Source organism: Ursus maritimus, unplaced genomic scaffold, assembly GCF_017311325.1.
Source record: "Ursus maritimus isolate PB19 unplaced genomic scaffold, ASM1731132v1 scaffold_1, whole genome shotgun sequence".
Lineage (NCBI taxonomy): Eukaryota > Metazoa > Chordata > Mammalia > Carnivora > Ursidae > Ursus > Ursus maritimus.
The window spans coordinates 59,199,043-59,214,531 of NW_024423343.1; the positions used below are offsets into that span (position 1 = coordinate 59,199,043).

Consider the following 15,489-nt stretch of genomic DNA (forward strand, 5'->3'; position numbering starts at 1 on the left):
TCTATTCTGTTTCACTGCTTTGACTGTATATCCTGGCTAAGATATACTTGCTTTATAGTGTACTATAATGTCTGGAAGGATAAGCACTTCCCTACTCCCCTCAACCCAACCCCACTGCAAGTAGCATCACTCTTTCTTTTCCAGTATTTTCCTGGCACTTCCTGCATGTTTATCCTTCCAGATGAACTTTTACTTGTTCAAGTTCCTCAAAAACATTTTTGGAATTTTGAGTGGGATTTCTTTAATTTTGTGGATGATTTTGGTGAGAATTTGCATTTTTACAATATCGAATCTTCAGCTTCAGAAAACCATGTACTGTCTTCCTTTTTATTAAAATTGTCTTCCATGCCTCTCTGTAGGATTGTATAGCTTTCTTCATATCAGTCATGTATATTTCTGGCTAAGTTTTTTCCTATGTATTTCATATTATTTTTGTTGCAGTCATAAGAGGAATCTTTTCCCCTGTATATTTTCTATTTTTGCTATTGGTATTTTTTTTAAAAACTTTTTAAAAATTCAGCTCATATTTCCAGATAGTTTTGGCTTCTTAAAAAAGAATAAGCACAAAGGATACTATCATTTGTGGTGGTACAGTGTGTACTGTGTGAACTTGATTTATGAGGTATGACTGTTTCGGGTTGTTTAAGGAAACAGAACATACCAGAAACTATATCTCAATGAATATGATCTTTCCAAGCTGGTTATATTGGGAGTCTATACAGTTATGGCTAAAAGAGCAACAACTTACTCTAAAAAATAAAAAATAAATGATATTATCCTAAAGCAAAGGGTTTGCTACCACTGAGGATATGAAAAAGAATCAATAAGCCCCAATCAGAGAAAGACAATTATCACGTGGTTCCATTCCTATGAGGAATAAAAGAAACAGTGCAGAGGATCATAGGGGAAGGGAAGGAAAACATAATGGGAAGAAATCAGAGACAGAAACAATCCATAAGAGACTCTTAATCATAGGAAACAAACTGAGGGTTGCTGGAAGGGAGGGGGTTTGGGGGATGGGGTAACTGAGTGATGGGCATTAAGGAGGGCACGTGATATGATGAAGCACTGGGTGTTACATGCAACTGATGAATTGCTGAACTCTACACTTGAAACTAATGATGTACTGTATGTTGGCTAATTGAGTTTAAATTTAAAAAATAAAAATTAAAAAAAAATCAATAAGGCTGCTATGAGGACATTATCTGAAAATGGGATTTCAAAGATGTTTATTATTGTAATAAATAGTAATCTCTCAAAGTGACTTACTTGAAGGGTCAACACTTATTTTGGTGCACAGGTCTACTTTTAGTTAAACAGCGTCACTTTATAGACACACCTTATGTTACCAGGTGGCAAAGAAATGGCTGACAGGTTTTATGTGGTTTGTTGTTGTTGTTGTTGTTGTTTTAAAAGAATCATCATTTAATCATACTGTTTTTGTATTAAATAAGATTCAAGTTGCCCCAGGCAGTATGGTTTGGCAGTGTTTCAACTTTTGGGAAAATGGAACTTGCCAGTTTTCTAAGATCATTTAAAACAAACAAACACATTTATTTTCATCCACATTATGGATTTAAAAAGCATGTGTGGGCTAACTTTGTATCTTAATCACCATTTAAAATGTTTCTATAGAAAATGTGGTACTGAGCTCTTAACAACTGAGTTACAGATAACCTTAGAAATAAGACCTTTTATAGGTTGAAGATTACTAAGGTTTCTCTACATGATGTGATACTTGCAGGTTAAGAATATAATATTCTCTTGTGATGCTTGGCTGGCTCAGTCAGTAGAGCATGCAACTCTTGATCTCAGGGTTGTGAGTTCAAGTCCCATGTTAGGTGTAGAGATTACTTAAAAATAAAGTCTTTAAAAAAAAAGAATATAATATTCTCAATTATTCTTCAGCAACTTGCTATAGCATTATTATTCATGGGCTTTATAAAATCATTCTTTAGTTTATTGATTTTTTTAGTTTATGTAATTTCTTGAAATAACATTTATTGTATGTTTGGGTAAAGAACGTAAGTATTCTTTATTTCTTTGAGTGAAGAGTCTGGCTCCAGATCAGAATCCTCTGTGTGATGTTTCAGGCCTGACCACAGGCAATTAGAAGACTTTTCCTGGAAGGCCTCATAGGAAGAAGCTGCCATTTCCACAGCCCGGGCACTGCAGTTTTCTGGAGGGATTGCAGTTAAGGCTCCCCTGGGCAGTCATGCTCAATAATGAGGACTGCTGCTGAGATACTTTCTCCACTTTGGCTCCGTATCATTCTACTCCTTGCTCTTCTTCCCCCTCCTCCAACCCCCTTCTGCGCATGGATCCATAGAAAGGCAGGAGACAGTTCCCCCCCATCGGTGCTACATCTCCGTGATCCTCACCCAGTGCCATTCCACAGGGGAAAATGGAACACTGGAGAGCTGGTGCTTCTCTTTGCCTCTTGCTTGCACTGTTACTTTTGGTTTGGCTTGTTGTCCTCATTTACCACCTCAATACCTGATTGGGAATTTTTTGCGTGGTATATTTTTTTCCTTTTCAAGCTTTAAGGGGTGCCATTTAGAAATGTTTCTGGAATTCACTGAATAATAACTTGACTTTACATTTGTGAAGTACTATGTAGTTTGTAATGTTCTGTGCAAGAACTTTGTAACTTAAGAATAATCTCCATTTTACAAATGAGCCAATAGGTTCAGGCAAAGTAAGTGACTTTTCTAAAAGTCATGATAATACTTGGACCAGGACTTGAACTTGAGGTTTAGTATATTCTTGATTCAGCATTTCTACTCTACTTCCACACTTCACTGGTAAATTAGTCTTTTACCTTCTTGGGAAGTTGGGACTACTTTAAGGCTGTTTAAACTAAGCAGCAGAGTAGAAAGCTTGACGCTGTGGTGTTCATGAAGCACTGTGGAAGTTGTTAGAAGAACCAGACTAACGATAACAACAGTAATATCAGCTAAAGTTTATTGAGCACTTACCACGTACCCAGCACTATGTTACATAAATATGTTACGTAGATCACCTTCTCTGACCTTCCTAAATCTTAAAATAATCTTATTAGCCACATTTTGAGGAAATTGAAATTAACAAAGTTAAATATCATATCAGAGGTTGTGTGGTAGCAGGTGGCAGAGCCTGGGTTCACCTTAGTCCAAACCCTTTGCCTCTTCACCTGAAATTGCTTTCCAAGAAGACTTGAGGTGATTCTGCCCTACTTAGGGGGTATTTCAGCTATTAAGGAGAAATAAGAGGAGAATTCTCTGGAACAGAATCTCCTAATATAGCATTTCTCAATATTGAAAAATGTATAAACCTCCATTTAAAGGGAAAAAAAATTCTCAGACCCCTGGGTTGACTTAAATTGACTTATATTGTTACACAAATCTAGGTATAAGCTCCTTGTGCACAGAGCTCTTATTCAACTATAAAATCAAAATAAGTACAAATATAACCATAAAACCAATAAAATTCAAATTAACAGCATAATGTGACTGCTGATGTGTTACCAAAACTCAGTTGCAGCTCTCATTATTAACAAGTGCTGACCTCCACCACACAGGTTCTTTTGACTTTAGCCCAGCTTTACTTTTGTGTGTTGTGTGTCTTTTTCGCTTTTTCTCAGGTCAAAATACTGCAGAATCTTTTACAGTATACTCAGATGCACCATTTCCATATTACATATCTGTGCTGCTTGTTGCCAACAAGATCATAAATGCAAGCGTAGGCACTGAAATCAAGTAGCAGAGATACGTTTGCTCCTTTTGATTTTATTTTTAGATCATTATCATAATAAAAACACGTTTTTAAAAAATTGTTAGTAGGACCTTAGTTTGACAAACCCTGTTTGTTTTTGTTTTTTTTAATGTGTAAGTGGTTTTTGTTTTTTGTTTTTTGTTTTTTTAAGTACTCTCTACATCCAACACGGGGCTCGAACTCACACCCCCGAGATCAAGAGTTGCATGCTCTACTGATTGAGCCAGCCAGGTGCCCCAAACCCTTTTTTAATAGATGTGTCCAGTGGAAGATTGTTCCTGAAGAGCGAGGGATGGAGATCTATCATAATGATCTTAAGAAGGTTAAAGTGAGGTGGTGAGTGGCAGTCCATGTTTTAGCTTTTGTCTGCTCTGAAGTGTTTTTCTTTCATAGGTGTTTATAACCTTGTGGTTCTTTCTAGCCACACTTAAGAGCTTCTCATTCAAAGCAGGATTTCCTTCTCATTGTTACAGTGTCACAGTTTTTGTTACTAGGTGACATGGGTTAACAAACTCAGGAGACCTAATTGCTAACAGTATATTCTCTCTCTCTTCTCTTCCCCTTATTTCTTTTCTTTTCTTTTTTAAGATTTTGTTTTTAAGTAATCTCTACACCCAACATTGTGCTCTAACTTCCAATCTTGAGATCAAGAGTTGTATGCTCCACCAACTGAGCCAGCCAGTCCCCCTCCTTCCCTTATTTCTATTTAACCCAGACTTAAGCCACATCAGGTCCATCAGCTGCACCCCACCCTCATCCCTCCTTTTCCTCTGTCCTCTTTATATTTTATTTCTGGTCATTTTGGGCTTACTTCGTGGTCATCAGTTATATTGTCCCTAAATTCCACCATCCTATATCACCACTACTTTTTGTACTACCAGCCTGGACAGGCCCAATGTAGATAAAAACAGATATATTGCCCCCTGCCAGGTGGTAGAGGAAATCATATAATGGGTCTATTAGGTTACTTTTGTTTGCAGATAATAGAAAACTTAGATTGGCTTAAATAATTGAGGGCTTCAAATGAAACGTGATCCAGCTACTTAACAATGGCACCTAACTTCCTTTTATCTTTCCAGTTTTCCTTCCTCAGAGTTAGTTTCATCCTAAAGTTGTACCATCCTGAGGCCAGGGCCACTCAAGTCTCTAAGATGGCTTTTGCTATGTACTAAACTGTGACCCTGCCCCCACCCCAATTCATATGTTGAAGCCCCAGCCCCCAGTGTGACAGTTTTTTGGAGATAGGGCCTTTATGAAGGTAATAAAAGTTAAGTGAGGTCATAATGGTGGGTCCCTAATCCAATAAAACTGTGTCCTTGTAAGAAAAGAGACACCAGAGAGATACCTCTGTCCACAGCATGCAAGAGGGAAGGCCATGTGAGGACACAGCTGTCTACAAGCCAGCAAGTGATACCTTACCAGAAGCTAACTTTGATACCACTTTGATCTTGAACTTTGGCTTCCAGTACTGTGAGAAAATAAAATCTATTGTTTAAACCATCCAGGCAGCCTGAGCTAACTAGTAACAGCTTTCAGCAGCGTCAGGGCTTCATGCTTCCTCCTTCATGCATAGGAAGTACAAGAAACCACCTTCGTCCCCAAATCTCTAGACTTAAGATGCACTCTGTTGGACAGGTTTAGTAGTCTATTCTAAACCTATCACTATGCCCATCAGTTTGGAATGCGCTGATTGGTTTACCACAGGCTAAGCAGTCCACTTCTGGTTTCAGTCATGTCTCCATGTCTGTACAAATTCAATGATCTCAAATCCGTGAGCTGTTAATGGGGAGTGAGTGCTCAGGAGGCAACCAATAAATGATTGCTAACTTGAGTTGCAACTTCAGATGGGCCAATTAGCTGTTAACATTCCTTTACTCAAATGTTGTTAGTTTCCATTTTTTTCTCTGTTCCTCCTTTTCTCAAGTTCCCTACCTTGCAGCCTCTTACTTTTCTCAAGGAATATAACATTGGCAAAGGACTCACCGAACAATTGAACAATCTTCCCTTACAACTACGAACTCCCTGTTCTCACTCATGAAAGGATGAGATTGTTCTTGACACCTTACATGACTGACACATATTTGGTGTCCCCTCCCTTCCTCCCACTTCTTAAAACTTGTCAACAGTTTATCTCTTTCCAGTATTTTCAGTCTATTTTTCAACAGTGGGTTGTCTGTCATTCTACAAAGATACTCAAGATTCTTTGCATCTTAACAAATGCTCTTCTTTGATCAGGTTACACCTCAAGATGTGATCCAACTTCTCTTTTCCTTTCTACTGCTCATCACAGTCATCTACATTCACTACCTCCCCTACCCCATTGACCTACTTATTCCTCAACTCTGCCTTCTGCTGGCACAACCAGGATCAAAACACTCTGATAAAGATCAAAACCTATTATTTATTTTTAATTTCTCTCTCTTAGTATTCTTTAGTATTTGATCACATCAGCTGGCTCCTCTTCCTGTCTCCTAAGTGTTGTATTACCATGAGTTCCATCTGTCTCATTTTTTTTCTCAATCAATTCATCATGACTTCATCCACCACCTGTAAACCAGTGACTTGTCTCCCAAAGCGACATCTGTACCAATGCCTACCAATTACCTGAATTCATTTCCAACTACCTATTGGCAATATCCATGTAAATATATTGTGGGATCCTTAAAATTTGTCATGTGCAAACTAAACTTTTTATCTTCTCTTCCCTACCACCATCCCACCATTATCTATCTTTTTTCTGAACTCTGTCTTGAATAGTCTCATCCTTTACCTAGCTACCCAAGCCAAAGATCTTGTTCCATGTTTGGCTTCATCCTGTGTATTTGGCTTCATCCTGCTTTCATATCTAGTCATTTCAAAAGATCTATTGATTCTGCCTCTAAAGCGTGCCTTAACTTGGCCCCTTCCTTGATTCTCGTGTTATTGTCTTCTCTGGCTCCCATGATCTCTGACAAATTCTTATTATTTGGAGCTCTTCTTTAATTAATTCTATATAGGAGTGGTTCTCAGTCATTGATGTGTACCAGGATCACATGTGAAGATTTAAAAAGTTATACATGCACAGTCCCAGAGCTTTGATTCACTTGTCTGGTATAGGACCCCGTGTTTGGTGGTATAAAACCATCGTAACAATCTTTATAAAATACAGATCTGATCATGTTGCTCACCTGTTTAAAACTCTTCAGTTGTTGTCAGTGCCTGTAGAAATTGCCTAGGGGTATGTGGGTAGTGTAGTCGGTTGAGCTTCCAACTCTTAATTTTTTGGCTGGGATCGTGATCTCAGGGTCATGGGATTGAGCCCATCTTGGGCTCCGGGCTCAGCATGGAGGCTGCCAGAGACTCACTCTCTCTCTTCCTCTCCCTCTGCCCTTCCCTCCCATGTGCTCTCTCAATCTGTCTCTTAAGTAAATAAATAAATCGTTAAAAAAAAGGAAGGGGGGAGGACCTGCCCCTCACATCATAGGCTGTAAGCATACAAAGTTAATTTTTTTATATAAACTTTTAATTTCAGAACAGTTTTAGCTTTATAGAAAAATTGTGAAAATCATGTAACTACCATATATACTCCATACTGAGTTTCTCCTATTATTAACATCTTACATTAGTATGGTGTATTTGTCACAATTAATGAACCAATATTGATACAGTTGTGTTATCTGTTTACTAAAGTACCTAGGTTACTCAGATTTCCTTAGTTTTCACCTAATATCCTTTTTCTGTTCTAGGATCTCAGGATACCACATTGCATTTTTTTTCTTTTAAAGATTTATTTATTTATTTATTTATTTGAGAGAGAGAGGGAGAGAGAGCATGAGCACGGAGCGGAGGGGCAGAGGGAGAGGGAGAGAGAATCCCAAGCAGACTCTGTGCTGAGTGTGGAGCCTGACAGGGGGTAGGGGGCCTCGATCCCAGAACCCTGAATTCACGACCTGAGCCAAAGGACACTCAACCGGCTGCACCACCCAGGTGCCCCGACACCACATTGCATTTAATCATCATGTCTCCTTAGGTTCCTCTTGGCCCTGACAGTTTCTCAGATTAACTTGCTTTTTGATGACTTTGACAGTTTCGAGGAGTACTGTCAGCTGTTTCATAGAATGTTACTAAATTGGGGTTTGTGTGATGTTTTTCTTATGATTAGACTGGGGTTATGTGTTTGAGGGAGGAAGAAGAACACAGAGAGGCAAAGTGCCATTCTCATTACATCTTATCAAGAATACATGCTGTCAACATGACATCCATTGTTGACTTAACTTTGATCACCTGACTGAGTAGTATTGGTCAAGTTTCTCTACTTCAGAGTTAAGTTCCCCCCTCTTTCATAATGTAATCTTTAGAAGGAAGTCACTGTGTGTAGCCCACACCTAAGGAGTGAGAAGTTATGGTCCACCTCCTTGAGGGTAAAGTATCTACATAAATTATTTGGAATTCTTCTGAATGGAAGATTTGTCTCCTTTCCTTCATTTATTACTTATTCAATCAATCATTTATATCCATATGGACATACAGATATTTATTTTATTTGGGGGGTTATAACCCAAAACTGTTTTGTTGCTCCAAGTGTTTCAACTTTTGCCATTAAGAGCACTTTCAGTTGGCTCACATGTCTCTTTGACGTACCTCTATCATTGTGGGGTTTGGGGTTTTGTTTGTTTTATTTTTGAGCACTTCCTTACTTTCTGGCACTAAAAGATGCTACAGACTCATCTTGTATATTCCCTGCGCCAGTCCTAGCTAGCATCAGTCATTTTTCCAAGGAGCCCTAGTTCCTTTTATTTGAGAATGGTGTTAGAAACCAAGATCTGGGTGCTTCATATGCTTGTTGCTACTGGGATGTGGTTGCTTCTAGCAGAGTAAAGAAATATATGTGTGTATACTAACTTGTGTATATACATAGCTACAAATATTTCTACATATAGTATGTGTATTTATATTAAGCTAAACATAAGTTCATACTGATGATTGCAGTTCTTATCCATTACCACATGGATCATTTCAACCTTCTCCCCTCATTTGTTTGTAACCTTCCATTCCCAGTGAGAAACCTGGTTCCCACCATCTACTATCTATTTCTGAATTGTTCCATTCTGGTATATTTTTATAGTGGTTTCAGAATTGTTAACCCCTTTTCAGCTGGAATACAGTGCTTATTCTTCTTGCGTTTAGTCTTAAAGACCCCAACTCATTTTCAAAGTTACTTTACCATCTTTTTCCAAATTACTTTTTATTTCTTGAATGTAGCATATGCTTTCACACTTTTTTGTCTTTAATTGATCTAGTCCCTCTGTCCGAGATGCCCTGGTTTTTGTCCTTATCTCCTTGAAATATTGCCACTCATTCTTCTAGACCCAGCACAGATTTTGCCTCCATCAGGTAACTTTCCCTGGCCACTGCCAGTGGACTGTAATCATTCATTCCTCTGTGGTCTAATAGCGCCTTATACCCACCTCCACCATACCTGTGTCAGGACTCTTTATTTGCATTTCATTCTTCTTCACTTGATGATAAGTTTCTTGAGGGCAGAAACCAAATGGATTTTTCCCTGGCTTCCCAGGACTTAACAGGAATGCATATTGTATGTTAGAATCCTCTTCAATGAAAAATAACAGAAAATCTAACAGTGTCTGAAATATATAAGGATTTCTGTTTCTTACCTACAAAGAAGTCCAGAGGGAAGGTGGTAACTGACATTGGTTTACCTGTTCAGTGGTGCATCAAGAATCAGACCCCCCTTTCTCCTCTGCACACAGCGTTACATCTAAGTTCAGGAAAGAGATAGGTTGAGTTTGTACCAGCAAGCTATCTTCTGGCCCCTTTCCCTCCATAGGGAAGCAAAGACTTTAGCCCCTTAGCAGACTTCTATCATCCAGATCTTGGTACCGTGTCTCCTCCAACTGCAAGAGAAACTGGAAAGCTGAGTTTTTAGGAAGACTAATCCTTTGAATGAGAACAAGATGTTGGAATAATCACAGATGTTCCAAATAATCACAAGACCACAAAGAAATCAGGGATCTGTTTCCTATTGGATAAAAGACCTAAGGATAGAAGACCTTCAAGACCAGTCCAAGAAGGCTCTTCAAGACAAGAGGAAAAAATGAGCGATCCCAGTGGGAGCAGCACCTGACCGTTATAGGTGGAAAGCGCAGGTTCATCTATTGAGGAATCTAACATACTCTGGTCACCCACTCTAAAATCCTAGAGAATTCTATATTGCTCTGGAAACTTTCAGCTTGTCTTCTCATGTAGAAATTTTACCGTTCCTGTGAATTTTACTTTTTGTTCTTTGGCCCCTTTTCTAACTATCATGCCTCCTATGGTTTTGCAGTCAGCATTTTTCCTGACAGTCCGTGGTGCAGTTTGCCTTGCTTTTTTGCGAGTTATAACTAGTTGTGGTTCTTTAAAATAGAATTTACACAGTGCTATAGCATCTACCTACCTAAATTCCGGTTTTTTTTTTTTTTGAAATTATGGAAATACAGTCATTTGGACACCTTTATTCACTAATTCTATATTTCAGATTTTTTATATCTTAACAATCATTTATGATTTGAATTTTTTATAATATTCCATTTTGTAACAGGGCAGCCTTATTGATACGTTAGTCCAAAACATGACTGGGTAAATCCTGCCTGCCGTCTAGTATACCTAGGGATAGAGACCTTTGCAATGAACAGGAAAGCAGAAGTCTCGTTAAGAGATGAACTACATTAATCTCATCCATGCACATTTTTTACTAGAACTTATAAGGACTGATAGCACATAAAGTATGCATGTAACTTAATATCCTTTCTCAGCCCACCAAATCTGATTAATGTCTCCAGAAGTTACTACAGTGCACACAAATGTGAAATGCTAAGTGGATGAGTTAAAACAGATTTCATTCTGATCCAGCATCATGATTTTGGAAACAACTTCCAGAGTAATTAGAATGGTATATCCTTCAGATAATTAGGATTGAGGCTGCTTTGAGATGGGTTGACATGAAATCCATTAAAGAAATAACTTATGAATCCCACTAGCCTCTCGTTAATACATGATGTGGCCACCTTTAAGGGTGGTCATGGTGAGCAAACACCGAGTGTGAGCTTTCCATTTTGAAGCTGCAGAGTGACTGATGGCATAGTGTGATCGAAGTGCTCTGCAAATACTTACTCTAATTATTGTTGTTGTTCTGTTCTTGCTAATAGCCTTATTTATACCCTGAAATTATAATCATCCAAACAAAGATGAAAACAAGATGTATGAGTTTTCTGAGCTGTTTGCCTCACAGATGGTCACCCTTGGAGTTCTCTGAAATTGCCAGGGTTAATTGAAGCTTCAGTCTTCACTGCAGTGTAGTTGATACTTAAGTGTTTCTTACCTGTAGGCTTTCACTATCCAAAAACAGTACAGCAATAGCACTTTAATTTGCTGTCATTAATGCTAGCCTCTCAGGTAATGTTAGCAGTTTTATCTAGATGATGTTTGTTCCTCTGAATGGAACCTTTGTACCAGCTTCCCAGCTGAGAAGAAAAGCTAAACAGTTACAAAGAGAAAACACAAATGTCTCACTAATTTATTTATTTAAAAGATGCTCAGAACCCAGGAAACATCAATGGAGAGTTAACTTTTAAATGGAGGGCAAGCATTTAGTGTGTGATTAACAGTGGTTTCTTTTCCTGAGATTTCAGTGAGCTGAGACAACTGGGAGTCATTCTTGGGGAGCCTAACAAATAGTTTTTGCTTAGAGCCAGCTGACTGCTTCAAGGATAATTGTTACAGACTCACACAAACAGCAGTACTATTTGCTCTAGTTCTTTGGTGCTCTTCTAGTAGTAGTGAGCTGTGTGAAAAAGCAGTCCTAGGATCAAACTTAGATAGAGGGGAAGTAAGTCCTTCTTTGCCTCTACTCCTCAGCTGTGTTAAAGTAGAAGACCACTATTAAAATGTTCCATTGTTTAGGTGATGCAAGAGCACTTTGTCTCTATCTTGAAATTTGAATACTGGAAAAAGAATAACTATGCTTTCCTAAATCTGGGCACTAGTGTCTCCCATTGGTATTGCTTGCTGTTTAATTAAGGCAAAAGAGAAGAAACAGAATCCCAAAAGGTGAAGGGGGTAAAGGGAGAGAAGGAATTCTGCGTCTCCTTAAATCAGTTACAACAAATTAACAACTCCAGTAAAGACCGGAGAATCAATGCTGTGATCCTTCTTGCATGTGTGGTGTACAAAAGTAGAAAGCAAATAGGTGAACTGTATGTATGTGAATAACGAAGATGTAAAAAAAAACAAAACAAGGAAAGATAGAGCGTGAACTCTCCAGTTAGACTGATTGGGTTCAAATTGAAGTGTCATCAGTTATGGGTTGGGTGACCTTAAGCATATTATTTTATGTCATCCTGTATGGATTTTTCCTCTGTAATGTGGGTATAAAAATAATACCCCTTGATAGGGAAATGAAGGTTAAATAAGATAATACATGCAGGGGCACCTGGGTGGCTCGGTTGGTTAAGCGGCTTCCTTTTGCTCAGATTGGGATGGAGCCCTACCTTGGGCTCTGCTCAGTGGGAAGCCTGTTTCTCCCTCTCCCTCTGCCTGCCACTCTCCCTGCTTGTGCTCTCTCTCTCTCTCTCTCTGTCAAATAAATAAATAAATAAATAAATAAAATCTTAAAAAAAAAAAAAACCCAAAAGATAATACATGTAAAGTGCTTATAATAGGGCCTCACAGGGGCACCTGGATGGCTCAGTCGTTTAAGCATCAGATTCTTGATTTCAGCTCAGGTCATGATCTCAGGGTTGTGAGATGAAGCCCCATGTGGTGCTTTGCATTGAGCATGGAGCCTGCTTAGGATTTTCTCTCTCCCTCACCCTCTGCCCCACCCCCTGCACGTACTCTCTCTCTCTTAAAAAGAACAGGGCCTCACACATGGCAAATATTTGACTTTTTTATTAATTGAGATTTACATGAAAGATAAATTGGGATTGGGCTTTTACTTCCTCAAAGACTTTTTCAATTTTCAAAATTTAGTATGGAGTATTTCCTTCAACTGAAATTATCCTTTTTATTTAAAAAGTACTCAAAACTATTATTCTACGAAAATTAAATTTGCAGTTACTTAAGAAACACTTTTTCATGTTTGTAACGTGAAATATCCTTGTACATCTTACATATTCTGATAGAAAATGGTATCGTTTGTTGGTATGGTAAGACAGATAGGTAAAATCATTGTGAAAAGGGCTCCATTTTAGTAGAAAGCAAAGCAAAACATCTAGCCAAAATTTGGAGGTAGGACAGAGGTCTCTTCCTCCTAAGTCTTCCTATACCAAGGCTGCTGCTTTTGCTACGCACAATGTGGTAGCAGTGATGAGGCCAGAAAAGCAATATTAAAATCATCTTCTCCTTGGCTTGTCATACTGTATGTGGAACCTGAATCATTTTTTATATTTGTGCTTTTCCTTGCATTCTAAAATAAGTGCACACTTAGCTATATCTAAGCTGGCAGGAAGTCTGTCAGCATTTCATGGCATATTTCTGTATAATTATAACTAATAAGTATAGTAAATGTTATCGATAATGAAATTTTGTCACTCTGGCATTTGTATGAGCTTCAGTTCCTTTCTGGATCTGTTCCTTTGTGATTTCTCTAGCCAGTTAACTACTCATGACTGAGTCGTGGCATTGAAATCTTAGAGATCCGTTGCCCTAAAATCATGCTCATTTCTGTTTCATTTTGACCTTGACAGGACTTGATAGGAAGAACCACTAAAGGATGGTGAGCTGCAATTGGGAACCTATAGGCAAAGTAAGTAAAAGAAATACCATTTGATTGTACGGACTAGAATTTGATATAGTGGAATTAGTCTGAGCTAAGTTAAATGAAGGATGAGGATCACAAAATTCTTCAAGTGCTTCCAATAGTACATAAAAACTTTTTAAACACCAAACAAGGATTTGTGAAGATTTTTGTTACCTTCATTTTTCTCTGCTCTGAACTCAAAGAACTCAAACTTAATATCAGCCTTAGCATTTAAAGCACACTAAAGCATGCCTAGAAAACTCTTACGCAGGTTTCTCCCTTTTAGATATCCTCAAGTTTTGTTTCTGACAAATACTTGATAACTTGAAACTATAATGAGAAACACTAAATCTGTGAGAAAAAATGCATTGTAACTATCTGGCCAATATTCAGACCTTTACTTCATACAATTGTACTACTTATCCGGGTTATGTTGGCCTCATGAAACAAAATAAGTATTCTCTCTTCTATTTTCTGAAAGACTCAGTGTTAAGATTGTTGTTATTTCTTCCTTAAGTGTTTGATACTCACTAGTGAAGCCATTGGGGCTTGTAGTTTTCTTTGTAGGCAGGTTTTTTGTTTATTTGGTTTTTATTGTGGTAAATATACATGAAATTTACCATTTTAATCTTTTTCAAGTATACAGTTCAGTGGCTTTAAGTATATTCAATATTGTTGTGTAAATATCACAACTGTCCATCTCTAGAACTTTTTCATTTTCCCCAACTGAAGCCCTATACCCATTAAACATTTAATTTCCCATTCTCCCCTCCTGGCAGCCTACCACCATTCTACTTTCTGCCTCTGTGAATTTTTGACTACTCTAGGAACTTCATATAGGAGGAATGATACAACATTTCTCCTTTTATGATGATTGGCTTATTTCACTTAGCGTAATGTCTTCAAGACTCATCCGTGTTGTAGCATGTGTCAAAATTCCCTTCTTTTTAAAGGCTGAATAATACTCCATTTTACATATATGTCATTTTGTTTATCTGTTCATCTTCTGGTGAACACTGGTGGTTTCCACCTTTTGTCGATTATGAATAATGTTGCTGTAAACATGGTATACAAATATCTCTTCAGGTCCCTGCTTTCACTTATTTTGTGTATATATCCAGAAGTAGAATTGCTGGATCGCATGGTAATTCCATGTTTAATATTTTGAGGAATTGCTGTACTGTTTTCCACAGCACCTGCATCATTTTACATTCCATCCAGCAATGCACAAAGGTTCTAATTTCTCCATATCCTCGCAAATACATTTTTTTGAATAATAGCCATCCTAATGTGCCGGCATGATATTAATTTTGCCTTTAATTACAAATTTAATTTATTTAACACATTTAGGGCTATTTAAATTTTTTTTTCATGTGCTGTTTTGGTAGGTAATTATTGGTAAATTGTGGTTTTGATGGCATTTATCCCATCTAATAAATGGAATAAAATTTTCATAATACCTCCTTATTAGCTTTTCAGTGTCTGTGGGGTCTGTGGTGACGTCACCTCTTTTATATCTGTTATTAGAAATCTGTGTTTTCTGAAACACAAGTGTTTGAGATCAGTCTTGCCAGAGGCTTATTAGTTTTATTAGTCTTCTTAAAGAATCAGCTTTGACTTTGATTTTCCCTGTTTTGTCCATTTTCTCTTTCACTGATTTCTGCCTTTAGTTTCTGTTATTTCCTTCTTTCTACTTACTTTGCATCCCATTTACTATTTTTCTAGCTTTTTAGGATTGAAACTGAATCATTGATTTGAGATCTTTCTTTCTTTCTGATAGAAATTTAGAACTATCAGTTTTCCTCTAAACATTGCTCCAGCTGCATCCCATAAATTTTGATATTTTAAGATTTCATTGTTACTCAGTTCAACATATTTTCTAATTTACCTTAAGACTTACTAACTCATGTAAATCTGACCTGTAGGTTATTTAGAAGTGTGTTGTTTGGGGCACCTGG

At 37.7% G+C, this 15,489-nt stretch overlaps 1 protein-coding gene across 6 annotated transcripts in view; it reads left to right on the plus strand.

The window, feature by feature from the left end:
• METTL8 (methyltransferase like 8) overlaps positions 1-15,489 on the plus strand; it is a 90,145-nt gene that overhangs the window by 15,593 nt on the left and 59,063 nt on the right. For 4 of the 6 annotated variants that reach the window (XR_005838511.1, XM_040643983.1, XM_008687109.2 and 1 more), the window contains one exon: positions 13,479-13,537. The exons of 1 other annotated variant lie outside the window; for it this stretch is intronic. Coding sequence is in view for 4 of the 5 variants with exons in the window: in XM_040643983.1 (XP_040499917.1) it covers positions 13,505-13,537 (33 nt within the window). In the remaining variant the exon portion in view is untranslated. Of the gene's footprint in view, positions 1-3,919; positions 4,090-13,478; positions 13,538-15,489 lie in introns of those variants that run through there. One more of the 6 variants, XM_040643990.1, reaches the window with a different exon arrangement.